At 39.0% G+C, this 18,941-nt stretch overlaps 1 protein-coding gene across 1 annotated transcript in view; it reads right to left on the reverse strand.

Annotated features, from left to right (window-relative positions):
- MAP3K5 (mitogen-activated protein kinase kinase kinase 5) overlaps window positions 1–18,941 on the reverse strand; it is a 199,587-nt gene that overhangs the window by 26,479 nt on the left and 154,167 nt on the right. The window contains exons 16-21 of the mRNA XM_041739454.1: window positions 17,267–17,394; window positions 16,077–16,213; window positions 14,612–14,717; window positions 8,871–9,028; window positions 6,229–6,406; window positions 5,252–5,272 (exon numbers count right to left, since the gene is read on the reverse strand). Coding sequence (XP_041595388.1) covers window positions 5,252–5,272; window positions 6,229–6,406; window positions 8,871–9,028; window positions 14,612–14,717; window positions 16,077–16,213; window positions 17,267–17,394 — 728 coding nt within the window. The remainder of the gene's footprint in view (window positions 1–5,251; window positions 5,273–6,228; window positions 6,407–8,870; window positions 9,029–14,611; window positions 14,718–16,076; window positions 16,214–17,266; window positions 17,395–18,941) is intronic.

Here is an 18,941-nt window from a genome sequence, read left to right on the forward strand (position 1 = left end):
CAGCAGACTTAGGCTCTTTTATTTATTTTTTTATTGTGACGGAGATTGAGCTGGCACAGGAGTTACCAACATTTCATCAAATACTGATTTTAAAGGAAGTAAGTTTTGCTAGAATCATCCTTACCAAACAAGTGTCCCAATACTACAAAAGGGCCTACTAAAAGGCAGATGTAAAATTATAAAAAAGGAAACCCACTGTTGTCTAGAGTCCCTTTTTTTACTTAATTCCTCTTGGACTGGGCTATATCAACAATAGACCCAGGCTGAAAGACGTGGGACGGTCAGTTAGTGGTGGACTCCTGCCTCTGTTCCCTGTGACTGCAGATCAGTAATGATTAACAGTGAGGAGGTGGGGGCAGCGGGCCATGAGCACGGATCAGACAGATGGACATATTTAAGAAGCAGTCATCTGATTTACAAATATATGAAAGCCAAACACACCTTCTCTTTCTTTTCTTCCTCCCCTTCCTCCAGCCATTTCCGGACTCTAACCCTTATGATTCCATATACATAGATATGTTTTATTATATGCTTCCAATATATAAGTGGAAGGAAATATACCATATTGTTAAATGGTAGTTATTTCTGGAAGATGTGATTTGGGGTGATTGTGATTTTCTTTTATTTTTCCAAAATTTCCAAACTTCCTATTGTTTTTGTAATCAGAAAAATATATGTTATTAAAAATATTTTTCACAAGCAAATGCTCAACAGGCAGTAACACCATATTACCAAGTACTTGATTTACCTAATAGCACAGTTAGTGATGGTGTAGGGAATGAAAAAAAAATATCCCATTACAAAGCAGGAAGTGACATTTCTCTGAAAATGTATGGCCTATCACACACACCTATCACTGGGAAGTTCTTCCAAGCTATTGAGTCTTAGAGAAAGGGTTTTCTAGCCATATTTAGAAGCTTCCTGAATCACAGAATCTTGCAGGTAGGACACGTTCTACACCTTAGTTATATCAAAGATGTCATGCAGGACCACTTTATTATTCTGTCCCCCTTATAGCTCAAGTGAAGAAGGCAGGTGTTAGAGGGGTACCTCGCTTTGGTTTCAGCTGTAGGGAGGAAGAAGAGATGTATACAGCTTCCAGGGATGGTACATCTCTGGGCAAACCACCCAGTGATCAGTAACTAGAAAGCCTCCCAAGATGAACTGGTTGACCCACTTGCTGTCATTGAAGTTGCTACACTGCTGAATCACTAGAAGGTAGGAAATGAGATGGAGCTAAGAAGAGCTGCTCTGGGTTTACCAATTTAATATCACAATGTCTCATTTCAATGTATAGAAATGTGCAAATAGCTACACTGAAAATATTACAGCAGGGGAAAGTGCCTGCATGCAGCATTTCCCAAATTAACTTGACCAAGGAAACGGCCTTTTTCCAGAACAGCTCATGGACCCAGCATTTCATGGACTATATTTTAGGAAGTGCTGCTCTAGCAGGAAGCAAATAAGCAACCTCTTTCTTGCGGATAATAGTAAGATGACATGTCTAAGAAGAAACATGACAGGTCTTTTTCAGAGGGCCCCCAAAACAGGGCTGCTTTTGAGAGGACATTTCTGGGAGTTGTCAAGGTCTATGGTGTACTTTGTTTCACTTTGCATTGATAGGAATAGATTACAGAATGGATAAAACAGCTGCTAGGCTGGCCAGATGTGGACTTAAGGCGTGGAAGCATGGTTTTCATTGCCATTAGATATCAAGCCCTTAAAGTGAAATGTTGCTGGGAGAAAAAGAGCTGAAGAAAGCTCTCACCATTCTATTGGTTTGATGGAATGACTAACATCTTCATAAGGAAGGCACAAGAGCCCTGCTGTGGGGTTCACTACAGACCTCTAGCACTCAGCGAGGGTATCTTCACCAGCATATAGATTGGTGATCATCTCTCAAACGTGTGCTCCATTCAGAAACAGAGGCATACATCATTTACATGTCAAAGACAAAACTGTTTCTTAGGCATAAATTCCATCAGGAATGCTATCAGCTGAGGAGTTTCTATCACCTGTTTCTGTATGTACATGTGCCTGTGCACATATGTGTGCCTGAAGAATAGAGGGAGGGAGGATATGACTTGTCCTGCTTTTCAGTGTGGTGGGTCACATAATGTGATTTGATTACCCAGTACTGAGAAGGCCTGCGTTGTACCTGTGAATTTTAGGGTTGCTATGGATACTGACTGCCTAAAAGGAGGTCTCATGAGGTAAAACTGAATGTTTAAGGATGAAATCAAGTGCCCAGTGTTGTTATGGCTCATCTAGGAAATAAAAGGACTTGCAGATATTTTGTATGTCCTGTGTGCATAGCCCTGAATCCTTCCTCTACCAGATTTTAAGTTTAATCTCAAATTTGATTACTCTTCTCTGTTGGGCCCATGCAATCATTCATCTGGCTTATATTTACTGAGTGTCTACTATTTGTTGGGTAGCCAACAGGACTTGATGTTGGATTGAAGTAAGGGTATGAAAGGGAGAAATAAAAAATGACTGTGAGGTTTCTGGCTTAAGAAATGAATGAATGAATGAATGAATTAGTTATACACTAAAATGAGAAGGAATACAGGCTGAAGGGGAAGTTACTTTTAGTGGGCAATGGGTGTGATTTGAGCTTTCAGTTTGAGAAATTAAGGCCATAGGATGAGTCTGGAGCTCAGAAGAAAAGATGGAGCTAGAGACATAATCTTAGTAGTCTCATAGCTAGAGATGGTATTTAAAGCAAAGGATGACATAATTTAGGGAGGGATGAGAAGAGAGCAGAGGACCTGGACCTTAAGAACACCAATATTTAGAAGAAAATGAGGTAGCAGAGAAGAATGACAAGGAGAAGCCAGGAAGCTGAAGGAAAACAGGAGAATGGGGAGGAGGTCATGGAAGCCCATAAAAGAGATCACTAACACACGAGAGAGAATCCATATCTAGACCAAAAGCCACTGAGAAGATGAGTAAATTTAGAATTTGGCCAAATAGATCTCATTAGTGACACTGACCAGAGCAAGTTCAATGGTCAGTGACACTAGACACTAGATACAATGTTGGGCAGACACTGGACTGGTAGGAAAAAGATGTGGAGAAGATCTGGAGACACTGCCCTTCAAGACCTAAAGCTGGGATGAGGAGAATAAAAATTGGGTTGTTAGCTAATCAGGCAGTCTGTAGTATGAGAGGAAAGAACAGTTTATGACAGAAAACACTAGAGCCTGGGCAAATAGGAGTTATTTGGAGAGGGGGAAGCTGAAGAAGTCATGGGTGTGTGGGATCCAGAACCCAAGTGGGGATTGGCCTTCTATAGGAAAATGAATGCTCTCTCCTTCATAAGGGTGGGAAGAGGGAGAAAATGGCATGCTAAGGCAATAAGCGTGTACATTCTTGGTGGAAACATGATGAAATCCATTCCTGAGATTCTTTGCTTCTCAAGTTATAAAAGATTTCCAGGTAAGTGAGAAAGCATAGTGCCTTTCTGGGGAGAAACTCAGGTGTGACTGTTACCATAGAAGCATCTTGACAGTTTCTGGATACCACAGAGGCCACAAGTCCCTTGATATCAGCTCATATACATTGAGATTCTGGAGCTTCCAGTTGTAAGAGAGAAGCCTGGAAGGGATTCACTCACTAGCCTGTGTGCTAATGTCTTGTCAACTCTTAAGAAACCCTCTTCTGTGGGGCTGGTCATGGAAAGTCTTAAAGAGGCTGGGTAGACCTCTCTGAGGATAGGAAAGATCAAAGGTATGCCTCCAGAAGGATGATTCTTGTTGCTCTTTTGTGGGTGCTGATGGGTAAGGGTATTAATCTAAAATTCCCTAAGAAGATGGCCTTTATCAGGGTAGATTGGAGTGTGTAGAGGGCACATACCAGTCTGTGGGCCCCAGACTGTTGGGAGCTTCTGCCCAGGGGAGGGAGATGGCTCTAACTTCAGGGAATTGGCTACATCCCTGCTCTGGGAAAGTGGGAATGTTCTAAATTTCTCCCATCATTATGAGAACTGCCTCAGAGCCTAATAGCTATTCATAAGCACCAGAGACCATCAAGGTTCTCTGAGTTCACAACAATCTAGGGACAAAGCTCAGCCAGAGCAGTCTCCTGTCATCTGGTCTCCTATGTCCAATTGCCCAAATCTCAAAGGTTCTCACACTTTAGTGAGCATAAGACTCATCAGGTTGTTTATCTAAAGGTATAGCATTTCAGGTTAAAGTTCTAGATTCTGGGTAGGGCCAGAAATCTTAATTTTTAACAAGAATTCCAAGTCACCCATGCAGAAAGATCTGGGCCTGAGTCATACCTGTTTTTCAAGTGCCTGCCCCCTATATTCCTAGTGCTAAGTGCATAGTAGAGGTTTAAAAAGGTTATTAAGTGGATGTTATTAAATAAACCATTCTTCACATAGCTCTCAGAACGATCCATCAATAGCTCCACTGTTCAATATGGTAGCTGCTAGACATATGCGCTTATTTACATTATCATTTCAATAGAATTAAAATTAAAATTAAAACGCAGTGCCTCAGTCAAGGTAGCCACATTGCAAATGTTTAATGGTACATATCCAGAGTGACTAATGGGTCGGACAGTGTAGATACAGGACATTTCTATTATCATAGAATTATCGACCCCATGCTTTTAACTCCAGATTAAAGTATTTCTCAGGCTCTCCCCTCCTCTTTGATAATTCTCATATGGAGCCCTTTAGGATATGATCCTGCTTACCACCTCCAGCCTCAACTCTTCCCCTAACTCTTCTCCCCTACAAGAACAATGGCTCTGGGGAGCCCTGGTGGCTCAGGGGTTTAGCACTGCCTTCAGCCCAGGGCGTGATCCTGGAGACTGGGGATTGAGTCCCACGTCAGGCTCCCTGCCTGGAGGCTGCTTCTCCCTCTGTCTGTGTCTCTGACTCTCTCTCTCTCTCTCTCTCCCTCTGTGTGTGTGTCTCTCATGAATGAATAAATAAAATCTTAAAAAGAAAGAACAATGGCTCCTTAAAATCAGGACCTATGCTTTTATCATCCTTATATATTCAAGGCCTAGCATGTTTCTTGCACACACACTGAAAGCACAGTAAGTGGTTTGTTAGGTTAAAATGAATTACTTAATTCTCCAGGTCTGTGTGTGGCAATGGGAGAGCAGTCCAGTACTGGAAAAGTCATGTCTCTCAGAAAGCAGAGGATGAGGCTTTTGAATGGGAAATCTAGAGCTTATCACACGATGGTGAACCAAACTTTGGCTCAAAGGGCAATCACAAAAATAAACTCACCATTTGATCCAGCTGAGAGGGCTGTGGGAAGAAGAGCAAACAGCAACATAAGCATACATTAAGTTCGTTGCTCAACAGAGACAACCAAAAAGTGAATGCTTGAAATGGAATTCATGACCTTTGCAAATATTCAATCTCTCCATTTTTATCCCAAATAAATACAAAAATGCCAGTAACAAAAGGATCATTTACTTGCTTTTTCTTTCTGAAATGAGTTGTGAAAATTATTGCAAAAGATAACACTGCTGTTTTATTTATAAATGTCAATTTTTCCTTCCTTCCTTCCTTCCTCTCTCTTTTTTTTCAGGGGGGTTAGCTATCCAGAAAGATATCCTCTGAGAGGAAATAAGTATTTTCCTAAAATTAAAAGAACATATTATCTGGATGGTGTGGAAGTTTTAACAGCTCCTTGATAGCTCTGTAGCTCATCAGTGGTGATTTAGAGTTTCAGCCCTAAAAGGCTATATATCACCTCTTCTATACTTTAACCTTTGTATCAGTGATACAAGATTGCTATAGATGCTGATATACAACCTACCTACTAACCAGGTGATGAAAGACGATTATGTATGAGGTTTTAGCATTAGTGGGATTGATGGTAACTCAGCTTCCTGATGGCAAAACGGATTGTCTAGAAACACTGTGCTCATGTTTACACAAATTTCCAGTGGTATCTATAAGCAGATTACTTTACTTCTAGAAAAATCTTTCATCTTGGGGCACCTGGATGGCTCAGTCAGTTAAGCATTTGTCTTCAGTTCAGGTCATGATCTCAGCATTGGGTTCCCTGCTCAGTGGGGAATCTGTTTCTCCTTCTCCCTCTGCACCCCCTGTGCTCATGCTCTCTTGTGCTCTCTCTCTCCCTCTCAAATAAATAAATAAAATCTTAAAAAAAAAAAAAACCATGAAACACTTCCATCTTAAAAGCTTAGGATTTAGTGACTTTGACCCATATCCTCTTCAGTGCAACCACATACCTGAAAGCTTAGGTTGTGTCTTTTTCTTTTTGCTTGAAACTTTTAAGAATTCATCAATAAGCAAGTCGTTAGCACAGGCTCTCTTGTCAGGGTCTGGTTCAAAACACTTCAGTATGAATGCCTTGGCCTCTGCTGACATGGACTCTGGAATCTCCGGGTGGACTTTAAACATTCCCACCTAAGACACAGCACGATGTACCTTCTCAGTGACCATGAGCTCTAGGATCTAAAACTTGGTCCCCTACCACAACAAAATCCTCTGCCATATACTATAGACTCATGCCTTTTCTCAAAGTGAGATAGGATATTTTCTTTCCTCTAGGTTATAGAAAGTTTCCAGAATGTTTTTGTAACTTTATCAATGACATAGCCCAAGCAATTATGTTAAGACAGTAGATAATATTATGAAGTAAGAATTCGGTCCTTGGGCAGCCCGGGTGTGTCAGCAGTTTAGCACTGCCTTCAGCCCAGGGTGTGATCCTGGAGACCTGAATCGAGTCCCATGTTGGGCAACCTGCATGGTGCCTGTGTCTCCGCTTCTCTCTGTGTCTCTCATTAATAAATAAATTTTTAAAATCTTAAAAAAAAAAAAGTATTCATCTTAAAAAAAAGGGGGGGGGGGAATCCCTGGGTGGCTCAGTGGTTTAGTACCTGCCTTGGCCCAGGGCATGATCCTGGAGTCCCAGGATCGAGTCCCACATCCCTGCATGGAACCTGCTTCTCTCTCTGCCTGTGTCTCTGCCTCTCTCTCTGTGTGTGTTTCTCATGAATAAATAAATAAAATCTTTAAAAAAAAAAGTATTCACTCCTTGATGTTTTAGAACACTGGCACACAATAAAAAAATTTTGAGACCACTGAGTTGACCATAATAGCTATGGGCCGTGAATTGTGCCTGGCTTTTTGATTTATGAATTCCCCTGAATACTCCCAATAATCCAATGGATTGAATACTATCTTTGCTGGATACATGAAAAAAATGAGTCTCAGAGGGGTGAGTTACACATTCTAGAAAGGCAAGTCTGGGATTCAAACCTTAATTTGTTTGGCTTAAAACCTGTGTTCTTTCCCCTATGTTGTGATGTGTGAATATTTTTCTTGCCTTAAATTGCCCATATGAAGAGATATTTTAAAGTACTTTCAAATTAAACATGGAATTTTTATAACAATTAGAATTTTCTCATTGCTGTCATCCTAAATTTTTATTTCAATAATATTTTCATGTAGTTAGTAGAAAAAATTTTCTAAGGAAATCTTTTTTTTATATAGCTTAAAGATGTGTATTACTATATAAACAACATTATATAATTATTTAGAGTAATTATATAGCCTTTACTATGTCACACCATTCAATGGTTTGTGCATATTATCTCATACAGGTCTCAAAAAAATCTTTATTAGATAGGTACTGTTTTTCTATCCATTTTATAGATGAGGGAAATGTGGTACAAGAAGATTAAGTAATTTGCCCAAAGTCATCAAAGATTTTGACTATGTTAGAGTCTAGATTCAAACACTATCAATCAGTGCTAGAGTCTATGTCATCTCACCTAAAGCATATTGTATATAATAATCCCTGCACCAAGATGGTTGAACACTTGAAATACTGACCAAGAAGAGAAAGACATCCATCTATGTCAAGAAAGGCAGCTCTCTTAGCAGCTCTCATTGCCCTTCTGGTTTGGTTACAGTACCCATTGCTGTGTCAGTAGTGTCCCATCAGATCATCTTGAAGCTTAAAGTAAGCCAAGTTTTCTACAAAAGCAGAAGGTATGTGACATGTGACCCCTCAGGAGAGGCTATTCACAGATGGAGTAAGTGCTTGAAACATGGTCAATGGCAGGGAAAGAAATAACAGATTCTCATCAGAAGTCCTCTGCCTAGTGAACAGCAGATATGTGAGCTCTACTTCTTGGCAAATAGGTGATTAGTTTAGACCTTCCTCTAGCTTGGCAGTATGGCAGGCAAGGACAGGTGGGGACTGCAGGGACTCAGAGTAGGTCACTGCTTTGCTCAGTCCCTGGATTCTGAAGTTGTGGGCTGTCAGTCCTATTTCCATTTTCAGTGCTCCCTATTTTGGGAGGTGGGCTGCTTCCCACTCTCAAGAGAGTTACTAAGGAATGGGCAAATTAACAGGCTAGAAGAGTAGCTATAATAAGAATACAATGGACTTCCTTAAAAATAGCGATTATGCCCTCCCCTTTCTTAAAGGAGCCTCTAAACTCCTATGATAGAGAAGGAAAATATTGCCTTGATTTAATACTTAAATGAATTAAAAATGTCTTTATATCTCTCTCCATGGAAGATTTACAGACTGTTTCCCAAAGAACTTAAATCGTCTTCCATGGAGTAGTGTGTTATTTATGATGCATTGTGAAAAGCGGTTTGAGGAGGTTATATAGAACCTCACTTTACAGCTGAGAAATCTAAGGCAGAGAGAGATCAGATCCTCAGTGTGAGACATATGCACTGACTTTGAGGGGAGTGAATCTTCTTAACTTTAATGAGCTCTGAGAGCACATTTAATGTACTTACCTAGGCTCTTTTCCTTTTGCCTAAAAAAAAAAAAATCATATACACACATGGAATATCTAATAACTTTATCCAACAGTTTTTAGGACATTTAAGACATATGAAATGTGACCTTGAACATAGCTGCTTGTGGTTCTCCCAGTTCATAGAAAGGTGGTTTCCCTGTGGCCATTTCGATGATTGTGCAGCCCAAAGACCAGATGTCTGCTGCTTTCCCGTAGCCTCGTGGTCCTTTGTCTATGATCTCTGGTGCCATGTACTGAAGGGTACCTGGGATAATTCAAACACACTTCCACTTTAGAAGATAGAAAAACAGATGAACATCTAATGACAGCTTTCATTGTCCACATAAATAAGAAAACTTTAAAAGCATGATTCAAGTCGTATTTTTTTTAAAGAATTTTTTTAAAAAGATTTTATTTATTCATGAGAGACACAGAGAGAGAGGCAGAGACACAGGCGGAGGGAGAAGCAGGCTCCATGCAGGGAGCCCGATGCGGGACCCGATCCCGGGTCCCCGGGGTCACACCCCGGGTTCCAAGGCAGGCGCTCAACTCTGAGCCACCCAGGTGTCCCTGATTCAAGTCTTAATATCTCATCTTTCTTGAGTTCCAGTTTTCTCTGTCATTAATAAAAGTGGAAAATTATTATAATGGTTTTTATCAGGGATGTAAGAATAGCTTGCCAACATGGTCTGGTCATGAATAGATACTTTCTCATCTCCTGGATAGTAGAGTATAAATGATGCATCATTTATCGGGACCTCTTAGAAACTTCTAAGAATTAGTCATTTAAGAACAAAAGAGAATATATCAACACACATTTTTTGCAGTTAGTTTTCCAAATACATGAAGATTCCTATCATGCATACTTCCATGTTTCTGGGAAAAGTTTAGGTCAATCATCCATTTTTCCTAGATCTGTATTTCTCAATTTCTTAATCGAATGCTTAATACTTCTATTTTGATTCTTATTTCTAAATCACAAAAGTATGAAGATTCTGAGCCATTATGAGCCATTGTTTAAAATAATGTGAATCATTTTTGGTGTACTTTATTCTGTAAATCAAATATATATGGCTTATGCTGTGTGCCTGTGGTCCACAGGCAGGTGGTATTAAACAAGAGGTTTTACAGATCAAAGACAGGTCAGGAGCCATCAGTACAGACAAATCACCAGACAGAGTGAAGAAGAATACAGTGAAACATAGGAGATTTAAAAGGCTACATGGAATCAAGAGTTGAAGAATATGGTATGATGGAAAGAGAATTAAATAGGGAGCCAAGAATGCCTGATTCTAGCTCTAGTCTGGCATATCTCAGATAAACACTCAACTGTAGTTGTCTCAGTGGCTTGAATGGAGTCTGGGTTGGCTTCTAATACCCTTTAGACTGATTCGCCCAAATCCAACAATGAGTCAGAAGTGTGAACAGGAACAGATTATTGCCACATCCCCTGCTGCTGATATACTCATACAAATGATATAATCAGCAAACAGGAATTCATCCAAGATGCCATATTCAATTATTTCAAATCCTGAGGCATTTGCTAAAAGAGCTACTTCAGTATTTTCTAATTCATAACTAAACTGACAGACATTTTCATAAATACAGGCACCTTTTATGAACACCTCATGCATAATTTATAGGTGAAACTGCTATGCATAATTGTTCCTATGAAACCCACCAACAGAGGCTAAAAACTGGCTGTTTTTTGTTCATAAAACCAAACAATAGTATATTATTCTTGTCAAAGTATTGTCATCTTGCCAGGTTATCCTCCAGCTCTCATTATGTGGCCACAGATCATGTTCAAGTTCACATATGACTGTACATGTCTGCTCTCAGCTTCAATCAGCAACACTATTGGAGGGAAGCATTTCACTTGGCCAACGATAAGGTTACTACACTCCTCAGATCACCTACCCTTAGGAGAAAACTGCTATGATTTCTCTTCATTTATAGATGATGAACTATAGTGAATGAGTGGGGTTTTTTATGATGTAAATAAAATCAAGTGGTCTTTTAGAAAATGTGTTTAAGTCTTCCACTTTTCCTTGTATCTGTGTCTAAAATAGAATTGATGAGAGTTAAGTTGTATTAAAACCTGAGTAGAAATTACAACTGATTAAAATATAGTGAACTTTAGAAACTGGACAATTCAAGTAATTAGCACATTATGCAATTTTATTCATTAGATAATATTTCAAAGAGCTCCAGTTATGTTTAATTATCCCCCACAGAGTAAGTGCCAAAAAAACCAAACAGGCTTAGTTATGTATTCATATTGGCTCTCTTTATCTGACAATCACATGACATAATATTTTATGTAAAGAGATCTACAGAGATGGATAATGAAGATGCAAGCCAATCTGTACATTAGCCTAAGGAAAACAAGTGTGAGTATTGACTCTAAAATCTATACTTTATCTGTCTTTGCTGCAAAGTTTTAAAAAATTATTTTAAAATAATCTCTCTAAAAAAATAATCTCTTTTAGAATTTCTTTGCCACTGCAATGACCCATGGAGCCATTCCAACTTAGTGGCTCAAAGTATGAACTCTGACATCCCACTTAATACACTCATTCATTCAGCAGATTTATATCAAGGGCCTACTGTAGGCCAGGCATTTAGAATACTACAGTGGAATAAACAGAAATCCCTGTGCTCATGGAGCTTATAATGTTTTGCAGTGGGAGACAGACATTAAACTATAGCATAACAAATCAGTAAATTATATGTATGTTAGGGGGCACCTGGTGGCTCAGAGGTTGGGCGTCTGCCTTTGGCTCAGGGCATGATCCTGGGGTCCCAGGATTGAGTCCCACATCGGGCTCCCTGCATGGAGCCTGCTTCTCCCTCTGCCTATGTCTCTGCCCCCCATCCCCTTCTCTGTGTCTCTCATGAATAAATAAATAAAATCTTTAAAAATATATATATATTTGTATGTTAGAAAGTGATGCATCAATGACAAAAAAAAAAAAAAAAAAAAAGGTAGGGAAAAGGGATTGAGAGTGCCCAGGGAGGGCTGCCATGTTAATAGGGCAGTTATGGTAGGTTCACTGAGATGACATCTGAGTTAAAACTTAAAGGAGAGGGACCTAGCCACACAGATAACTGGGAGAACAGTGTTACCAGCAGAAGGAAGAACATGTAAAGGCCTTTGCGGCAGGACCCTGCCTGGTATAATGAAGGAAATGCAGGAAGACCAGTGTTTCTGACACAGAGTAGGCAAGAGGGAAGAGTAGGAAATGAGATCTAAAAGGTAATGGACTCCGAATCAGGTCAGAGCCTTGTCCACCACATTAGGACTTTGGCATTTGTTTATTCTGAAAGAAACAGAAAGCCGCCGAAGTCTTAGAGTAACAGGGCTTGACTTATGTTTTAAAAGGATCACTCTAAGGATGCCTGGGTGGCTTAGCAGTTAAGTGTCTGCCTTCAGCTCAGGGCATGATCCTGGGGTCCTGGGATAGAGTCCCACATTGGGCTCCCTGCATGGAGCCTGCTTCTCTCTCTGCCTATGTCTCTGCCTCTCTTTCTCTCTCTCATGAATAAATAAATAAAATCTTAAAAAAAAAAAAAAAGAGGGATCCCTGGGTGGTGCAGCGGTTTGGCGCCTGCCTTTGGCCCAGTGCGCGATCCTGGAGACCCGGGATCAAATCCCACGTCAGGCTCCCGGTGCATGGAGCCTGCTTCTCCCTCTGCCTGTGTCTCTGCCTCTCTCTCTATCTCTCTGTGACTATCATAAATAAATAAAAATTAAAAAAAAAAAAAAAGATCACTCTAGCTACAATGTTAAGAGTAGACAGTAGGAGGCAAGAGCCAAAGAAGCGAGAATAGGAGGTAATGCAGTTGAGAGCTGAGGGTGGCAGCACTGGAGGCAGTGAGGAGTGGTCCAATTTTGGACACCTCCCAAAGGTGGAGCCAGTAGGCTTCCTTGTGGATTTGGCTGGAGTGTAAGAAGAGAGAAGTACCATGGATCCCTCTAAGTTTTGGGTGGCTATCAACTGAGATGGGGAAGAGTGTGGGTGGAACAGGTTTGAGGAAAAGATAATTCCACTTGACATGTTAAGTCTAGTTTGAATCGTAGCTCTATTACTAGTATTGTGACTTCGGGCAAGTTATTCAAACTCTTTGAACCTTAATTTCTCATCATAAACTGGGTTGCTGATACCAAAGAATTAGGGCTGATGGATGAATTTCACTTAGCACAATCAGATAAATAGTAAGTACTCTATAAATGGTGGTTGAGGCTGTCTTCTCTCCCACCAAATCACCAAACAGGTCAATGTCTTCCAAGTGAGTTCATCAGAGGTTGAGTGAGCACCTGTGAGGCCTATGGTCATGAGCAGATCAAGGTGTGCCCACTCCAAGCTCTTCTGACCAGCCCTGGAGAAGGACCAGGTACATTATAGTTACACGTGTTACTCATGTGAGGCCAGTGTAAGAAATGCAAACAAAGGGCTCTGGGAGGACTGCTTTACTACAACTGCTTTGGGGATTAAAAGAAAACATGTCTTTAAGATTAGCAGAAGACATTAAATCAACATCTTGTGAAATAAAATGTCTGAAAGTAGGGATTTTTCCCATCAGAAGTTACTGAGTCTTGGCAGCATCTAAAACATCTCTTGCCAAATTGAGAGAGCATGAGGAAAGAAATGCAAAGACATTTAAAGTTACTAGTAGGTTGGAATTAATTTTGTTAAAAAATACAATTTAAATGTGTTTAATGCTGTGCCCTGAAATACCCATTGCTGTGAGGGTAGGAATTGGGTCAGAGGTGTTGCTGACTGAATGTTCTGAGGAGAAAATTTACAAAATTTCTCTCTCTCCCAGGCTACCAGAATTGATACGTCAGCAAGATGGAGAGGAAGATGGACTGAAGCAAAAACGTCAAAGCAAAGAGCGAAGGGTAGATTAAAAATCTAAGTTCCATCATTTACAAACTGTTGTGATCTCTAACTGATCTCTCTTCTCTCTCTCAATCTCCTAATCTGCAAAATTGAGGCACTACCACCTAGCTCACAGAATTCAGAAATGGCAGTATCTGGCCATTTTGCTTTATCTTAGATCACAGATTATTCATTGCCCTTTTTTGCTAAATGACTCTTTCTCTGATGATAATAACAAGGATTTAGCACTTCATGAGAATCAGCAGAGTGGAGTGATAAGAACTTCCAGTGGACACCTGAGTAGAGGTTCCAGATGCCCTCCTGTAACTGTCGGCAGTCATTAATCTCTCTGAGCCTTGGTTTCCTCTTGTTATATTTTTGGCAATCACTTGGTCTCCACTCCCCCAGGAATTTCTTGGTGGCTGGATTGCCTAATTTCTCAGGCAAGCTCTCTCCCCACCCCAATTCTGAGTTGATGACTCACTTCCTCTTTCTGAATTGGAATTCTACCCCGGTTATTTATATTGTGAGGAGGAAATAGGCCACAGGGAGTAAACAGATTAGGAACTCATAGTTCAAATGGGAAGTGATTAAGGTATGAGTAAGGATCACAAAGAGGTTGGGCAAAAAAAAAAAAAAAATTTTTTTTTAAATCTTGTCAGCCTTTAGAGTGGTTACAGCCAAAGTAAAAGAGAAGTAATGACATGAAGGGGAAAACAAATAACAAACTGAGAGTTAACAGAAAAACATCTCAGTGGCATTAAGCAGGAGACTGAGCAAATCATAGAAATACGTGATGAGAAAAGAGCCAGATCAAATGCATAACATTTTTCAATAAGCATCAAAACATACCCACTTAATTGGGTAAGAACCCAAACTGACTTTCTCTCTCACATTAGGCTGTAACACAGCAATTATTTCTTTAATTACGAAAGATCTGTATCATCAGTGCAAAAACATACCAGTAAAAGTTTCAGTACATGGGTTTATGCCAGCGAGCCTCTTTGATGTCCCGAAGTCCGAGATCTTGAGAACACCGCTATAGGTATTAATCAACACGTTGTCGCCCTAGGGAACAAAAGGCTTGAATTAAAAATGTTCTTTCTTCCAGTACTGTTGGTTGTTGGCTCATAAATCCAATAAGAAAAGGTGCCCTTAGAGCAAACAAGGACACAAAATCTGTATTCTTCAGGGCACCTGGTGGCTCAGTGGTTGAACATCTGCCTTTGGTTCAGGTCGTGATCCTGGGGTCCTGGGATCGAGTTCCGCATCAGGGTCCCCGCTGGGAGACTGCTTCTCCCTCTGCCTATGTCTGTGCCTCTCTATGTACCTCCCATGAATAAATAAATAAAATCTTTAAAAAAAAAGAAAGATATCTGTATTTTTCATTAATAGTTAACCTCAAGCGTGAGTTACTGAACCATTTTTGTTTACATATTATCAATCTACAATCTGTTAGCAGGCCACAAGTAGACCACCTCAAAAAGGTGCTTAGTTAGAGCTTGCTGTGGTTTGCAAACAGTAGAGATTATCTGTGTGAGGTAAATTCAACTAAATTATTCATGATTTTCTAGTCATTTTAACTTTATTTTCTGTCGTTTTACTTATTTTCCTGGAATATTTTAGGACAATGGCAAATAAATGAGATCTGGATTGATTTGGAGATAGTAACAGTAACTTCCTTTCCACAGTCCCACTTTTGTCAGAAATGTTTTGAATTTTCACTTTTGAAAGACAATCAAATGAAGTTATGTAATTTTAGTTCAAACGATGAGTGTATAGTGTATGATACTTGTGAAAAGAGGGAATCTTACTTTTTTTTCCCTCCTAATCATTCATCCATCAATGCAGCAAATGTTTACTGAGTATCTACTCTGGGCAAGGATACAAAGATTAATCAACCTGTGAGCATCTCAGAAGCAGGGACCCTTTCCTGTCCGATTTTGTTCTGCTGTGCCACCCCCTACCTGGAGCACCTAAAACAGTGCAGGCGTGCAATGGAAGCTTAATCTTTGTTGGCTGAACATGGTTAAGAGGTCTATTCCTTGAGGAAGAGAGATAAGGCATGAATGTCAATAGCTGACTCAGAGTGAGGAGTTAGTATCTTATATTTTTGCTATTTCTAAGATTTACTTATTTGCGATTCTAAATTAATACCCATAACAGTATGGCTTTTGCAAAGAAAACAGTTACCCACCAAGAAACTTTTATTTATTTATTTTTAAAGATTTTATTTATTTATTCATAGAGACACAGAGAGACAGAGAGAGAGGCAGAGAGAAAAGCAGGCTCCATGCAGAGAGCCTGACATGGGACTCAGTCCAGGGTCTCCAGGATCACGCCCTGGGCTGCAGGCGGCGCTAAACCGCTGCGCCACGGGGGCTGCCCACCAAGGAACTTTTAAACATGAATCTTACTGCATCCTACCTTTATATCTCGGTGGACTATTTGATTGTCATGGAGGTATTTTAATCCTTCAAGTATTTGCTTTGTATAAAAGCCAATTGTTTGCTCATTGTCCTTCAATGGGCCCCATTTGGAACGAAGGAGAGCAGAAAGACTTCCTGTAAAGTAGGGAGAAACAGTGGATAAAATTTTATTGAATTAGTTCTTTAAAGCATGTTAATAATGGGACATTAATTTAAGCTAACATTTATTGGTTGTTTGGAGTAGCCCAGCAAGTAGAGTAGTAGACACTTGGGCTCTCATACACTCTGAAGATGCTCATTATCAAATGCAGTCAAAATAAAGGGCCACTCAGTCTCTAACTTTAAATCACAATTATTGATACTAAAATGGTTCGGCATACTTGTATTGTCTCCTAATGAATTGTAAGCTGATGTCACATGACTAATTAAAAAAATTTTATTGAGATAATTGACATATAACATTGTGTTACAGGTGTACAACATTTGGTATTTATATACGTTGCAAAATGATCACCACACTAAGTCTAGTTCATACTTGTCACCACATAGTTACAAAAACAATTATTTTCTTGTGGTGATAACCTTTAAGTTCTATTCTCCTAGCAACTTTCAAATATACATACAGTAGTATTAACTCTAGATTCACCATGCTGTACATCATATCTCCAGGACTCATTTATTTTATAAATGGAAGTTTGTACGTTTGGCCTTCTTCACCCATTTTATCCACTCCTATCCCTGCTTCTGGCAACCACCAATCTGTTCTCTGTTATTTATATAAGCTTGGGTTTTTTTGTTTGTTTGTTTGGGTTTTTTTTTAGATTCCACATGTAAGTGAGGCCATACAGTATTTGCCTTTCCCTGTATAACTTATTTCATTTAGCACAATGCCCTCATAGTCCATCTGTGTTGTTGAAAATGGCAAGACTTCACTCTTGTTTTTATGAATGAATAATATTCCATTGTGCATATAAAACACATCTTTAAATGGATAAACACATCCATTGATCCAATGGTGGACACTTAGGTTGTTTCCATTTCTTGACTATTGCAAATAAGGCTGCAATGAAGATCTAATTTGTCTTTTAACTTAGATTAAGACCTGTAAACTTGTAAATCCCATGCAATTGTGCTCCTCTTTAAACCATAAAAACTTATACTTTTTAAAGAAAGAAAAATATCTTTTACCTCCTGGGACCTGCTCCATGAAGATTTTGATGAAACCATTCTCACTGAAAGAGCCCAGATACTGGACAATATTTTTGTGCTTCAGATGCTTATGCAATGCTATTTCTTCATGTAGAGGCTGAGAGTATCTAAAAGACATACAAATGTTGATAAGCAATTATGTAGCCAGATTTTAGTGTATAAATGTAAGCAATACAAATTGAAAATATCAGCTAAACATATGCCCCTACAGAAAGTAAAATATGATTATCTAAAGCATTTGTTTCTTGTCACATAAATTTTGTGAAGTTGAAGTGGTAGTGATAAGATGTAGGGAAATGTGTCAGGCATTGATCCAAACCTATTGTATATTAACTCATTTCTCACAATAACCCCAAGAGAAGTTACTTTTAAGATGCCCATTTTACAGATGAGGAAATTGACTCACCAAGAGGATGACTAACCTGTCCTAGATCTTAAAGCTAGTAAGTGACTGAATTAAGATATTAGTATAGGAAAATTGAATGCATCCACATAACTCACTGTCTATATTAACACAACTTTCTATTCTGCTGGCCCCATAACATAACTACTATTCCAGAAGACTCTTGCCCAGGAGGATAAAGATTGCAAATCACTTTCATTTTCATTCCAGAATTTACTGAAATGCCCAGTAACTCTTCTGTAGAAAACTAAGTCTCTTTGAGCTCCTCACAAATCTTCATCTTACTGGGTTCATCGGTTCTATTATATCATAATTTTTTTTTACCCATTTCTACCCATGCCTCCATGCTGAAAGACCAGCATTAAGCCAAACTTTAAAATCGCACACTTGATATATGTTGTTTCATCAGATTATACAATGAAAGTGTTTTATATTTTTGGAACAGACTGAACAACCCTTTTGATGAATATCTGAAGGACTGTACAGCCTCTCAATTCTTAGCAATCTTGAATATTAATATTATATTACATACTAAATATGATTCTTGTATAGCTATCTATAGTAGGGTTTTGGAGACTCAAAGCTATTCCCTAATTTTTTTTCTGTTGCACAATTTAGGTTATAGGTATGAAAAGCACTCACCACTAGAATATAAACTATAAACCTGATGCCTCATTATTTGCTTCGGTGCTAGATACAACAGATGCTTAGATTTCACAATAGCAAATTCATACAAACAGAATGGATTTTTTTGAATGCCAATAACAAATGCTAGAATTGGTTAGTATTGGATAATACTATTTTAATGAAGCTTTTCAAGATAAGCTACAAAGCTAAAGCAATTAGCAGGTTACAAAAATCCAAATTCATTTAATTTAAGCAAACTTTTATAATCTGTAAAATATTACTCAGAATGCTGCCCCAAAACAACGAAAAATTAACTTGTATTTTAGATCATTTACTCATTTTATTTTTCTTTAGAACTGCTCTAGGAACTATAAGGGTAGATATTAAACTGAAAACCTTAACAGGATATCAGTTAGAGACAACTCCATTTTGGTAACTAACTGAGGCAGCACTGAGACCAGTAGGATATTTAGGTTATGATTCTCAGGACATTTGCAAGTTATTTTTTCCATAGAGTTTAAAATACTTTATTAACACTAGTTAGTAAGATTGCTCTTGATATGCATGAAATACATTAATAGCAAATACTGAGTCTATTCTACAGCTTTAGGACATCAAGATGAC

Source organism: Vulpes lagopus, chromosome 2, assembly GCF_018345385.1.
Source record: "Vulpes lagopus strain Blue_001 chromosome 2, ASM1834538v1, whole genome shotgun sequence".
NCBI classification, from domain to species: Eukaryota; Metazoa; Chordata; class Mammalia; order Carnivora; family Canidae; genus Vulpes; species Vulpes lagopus.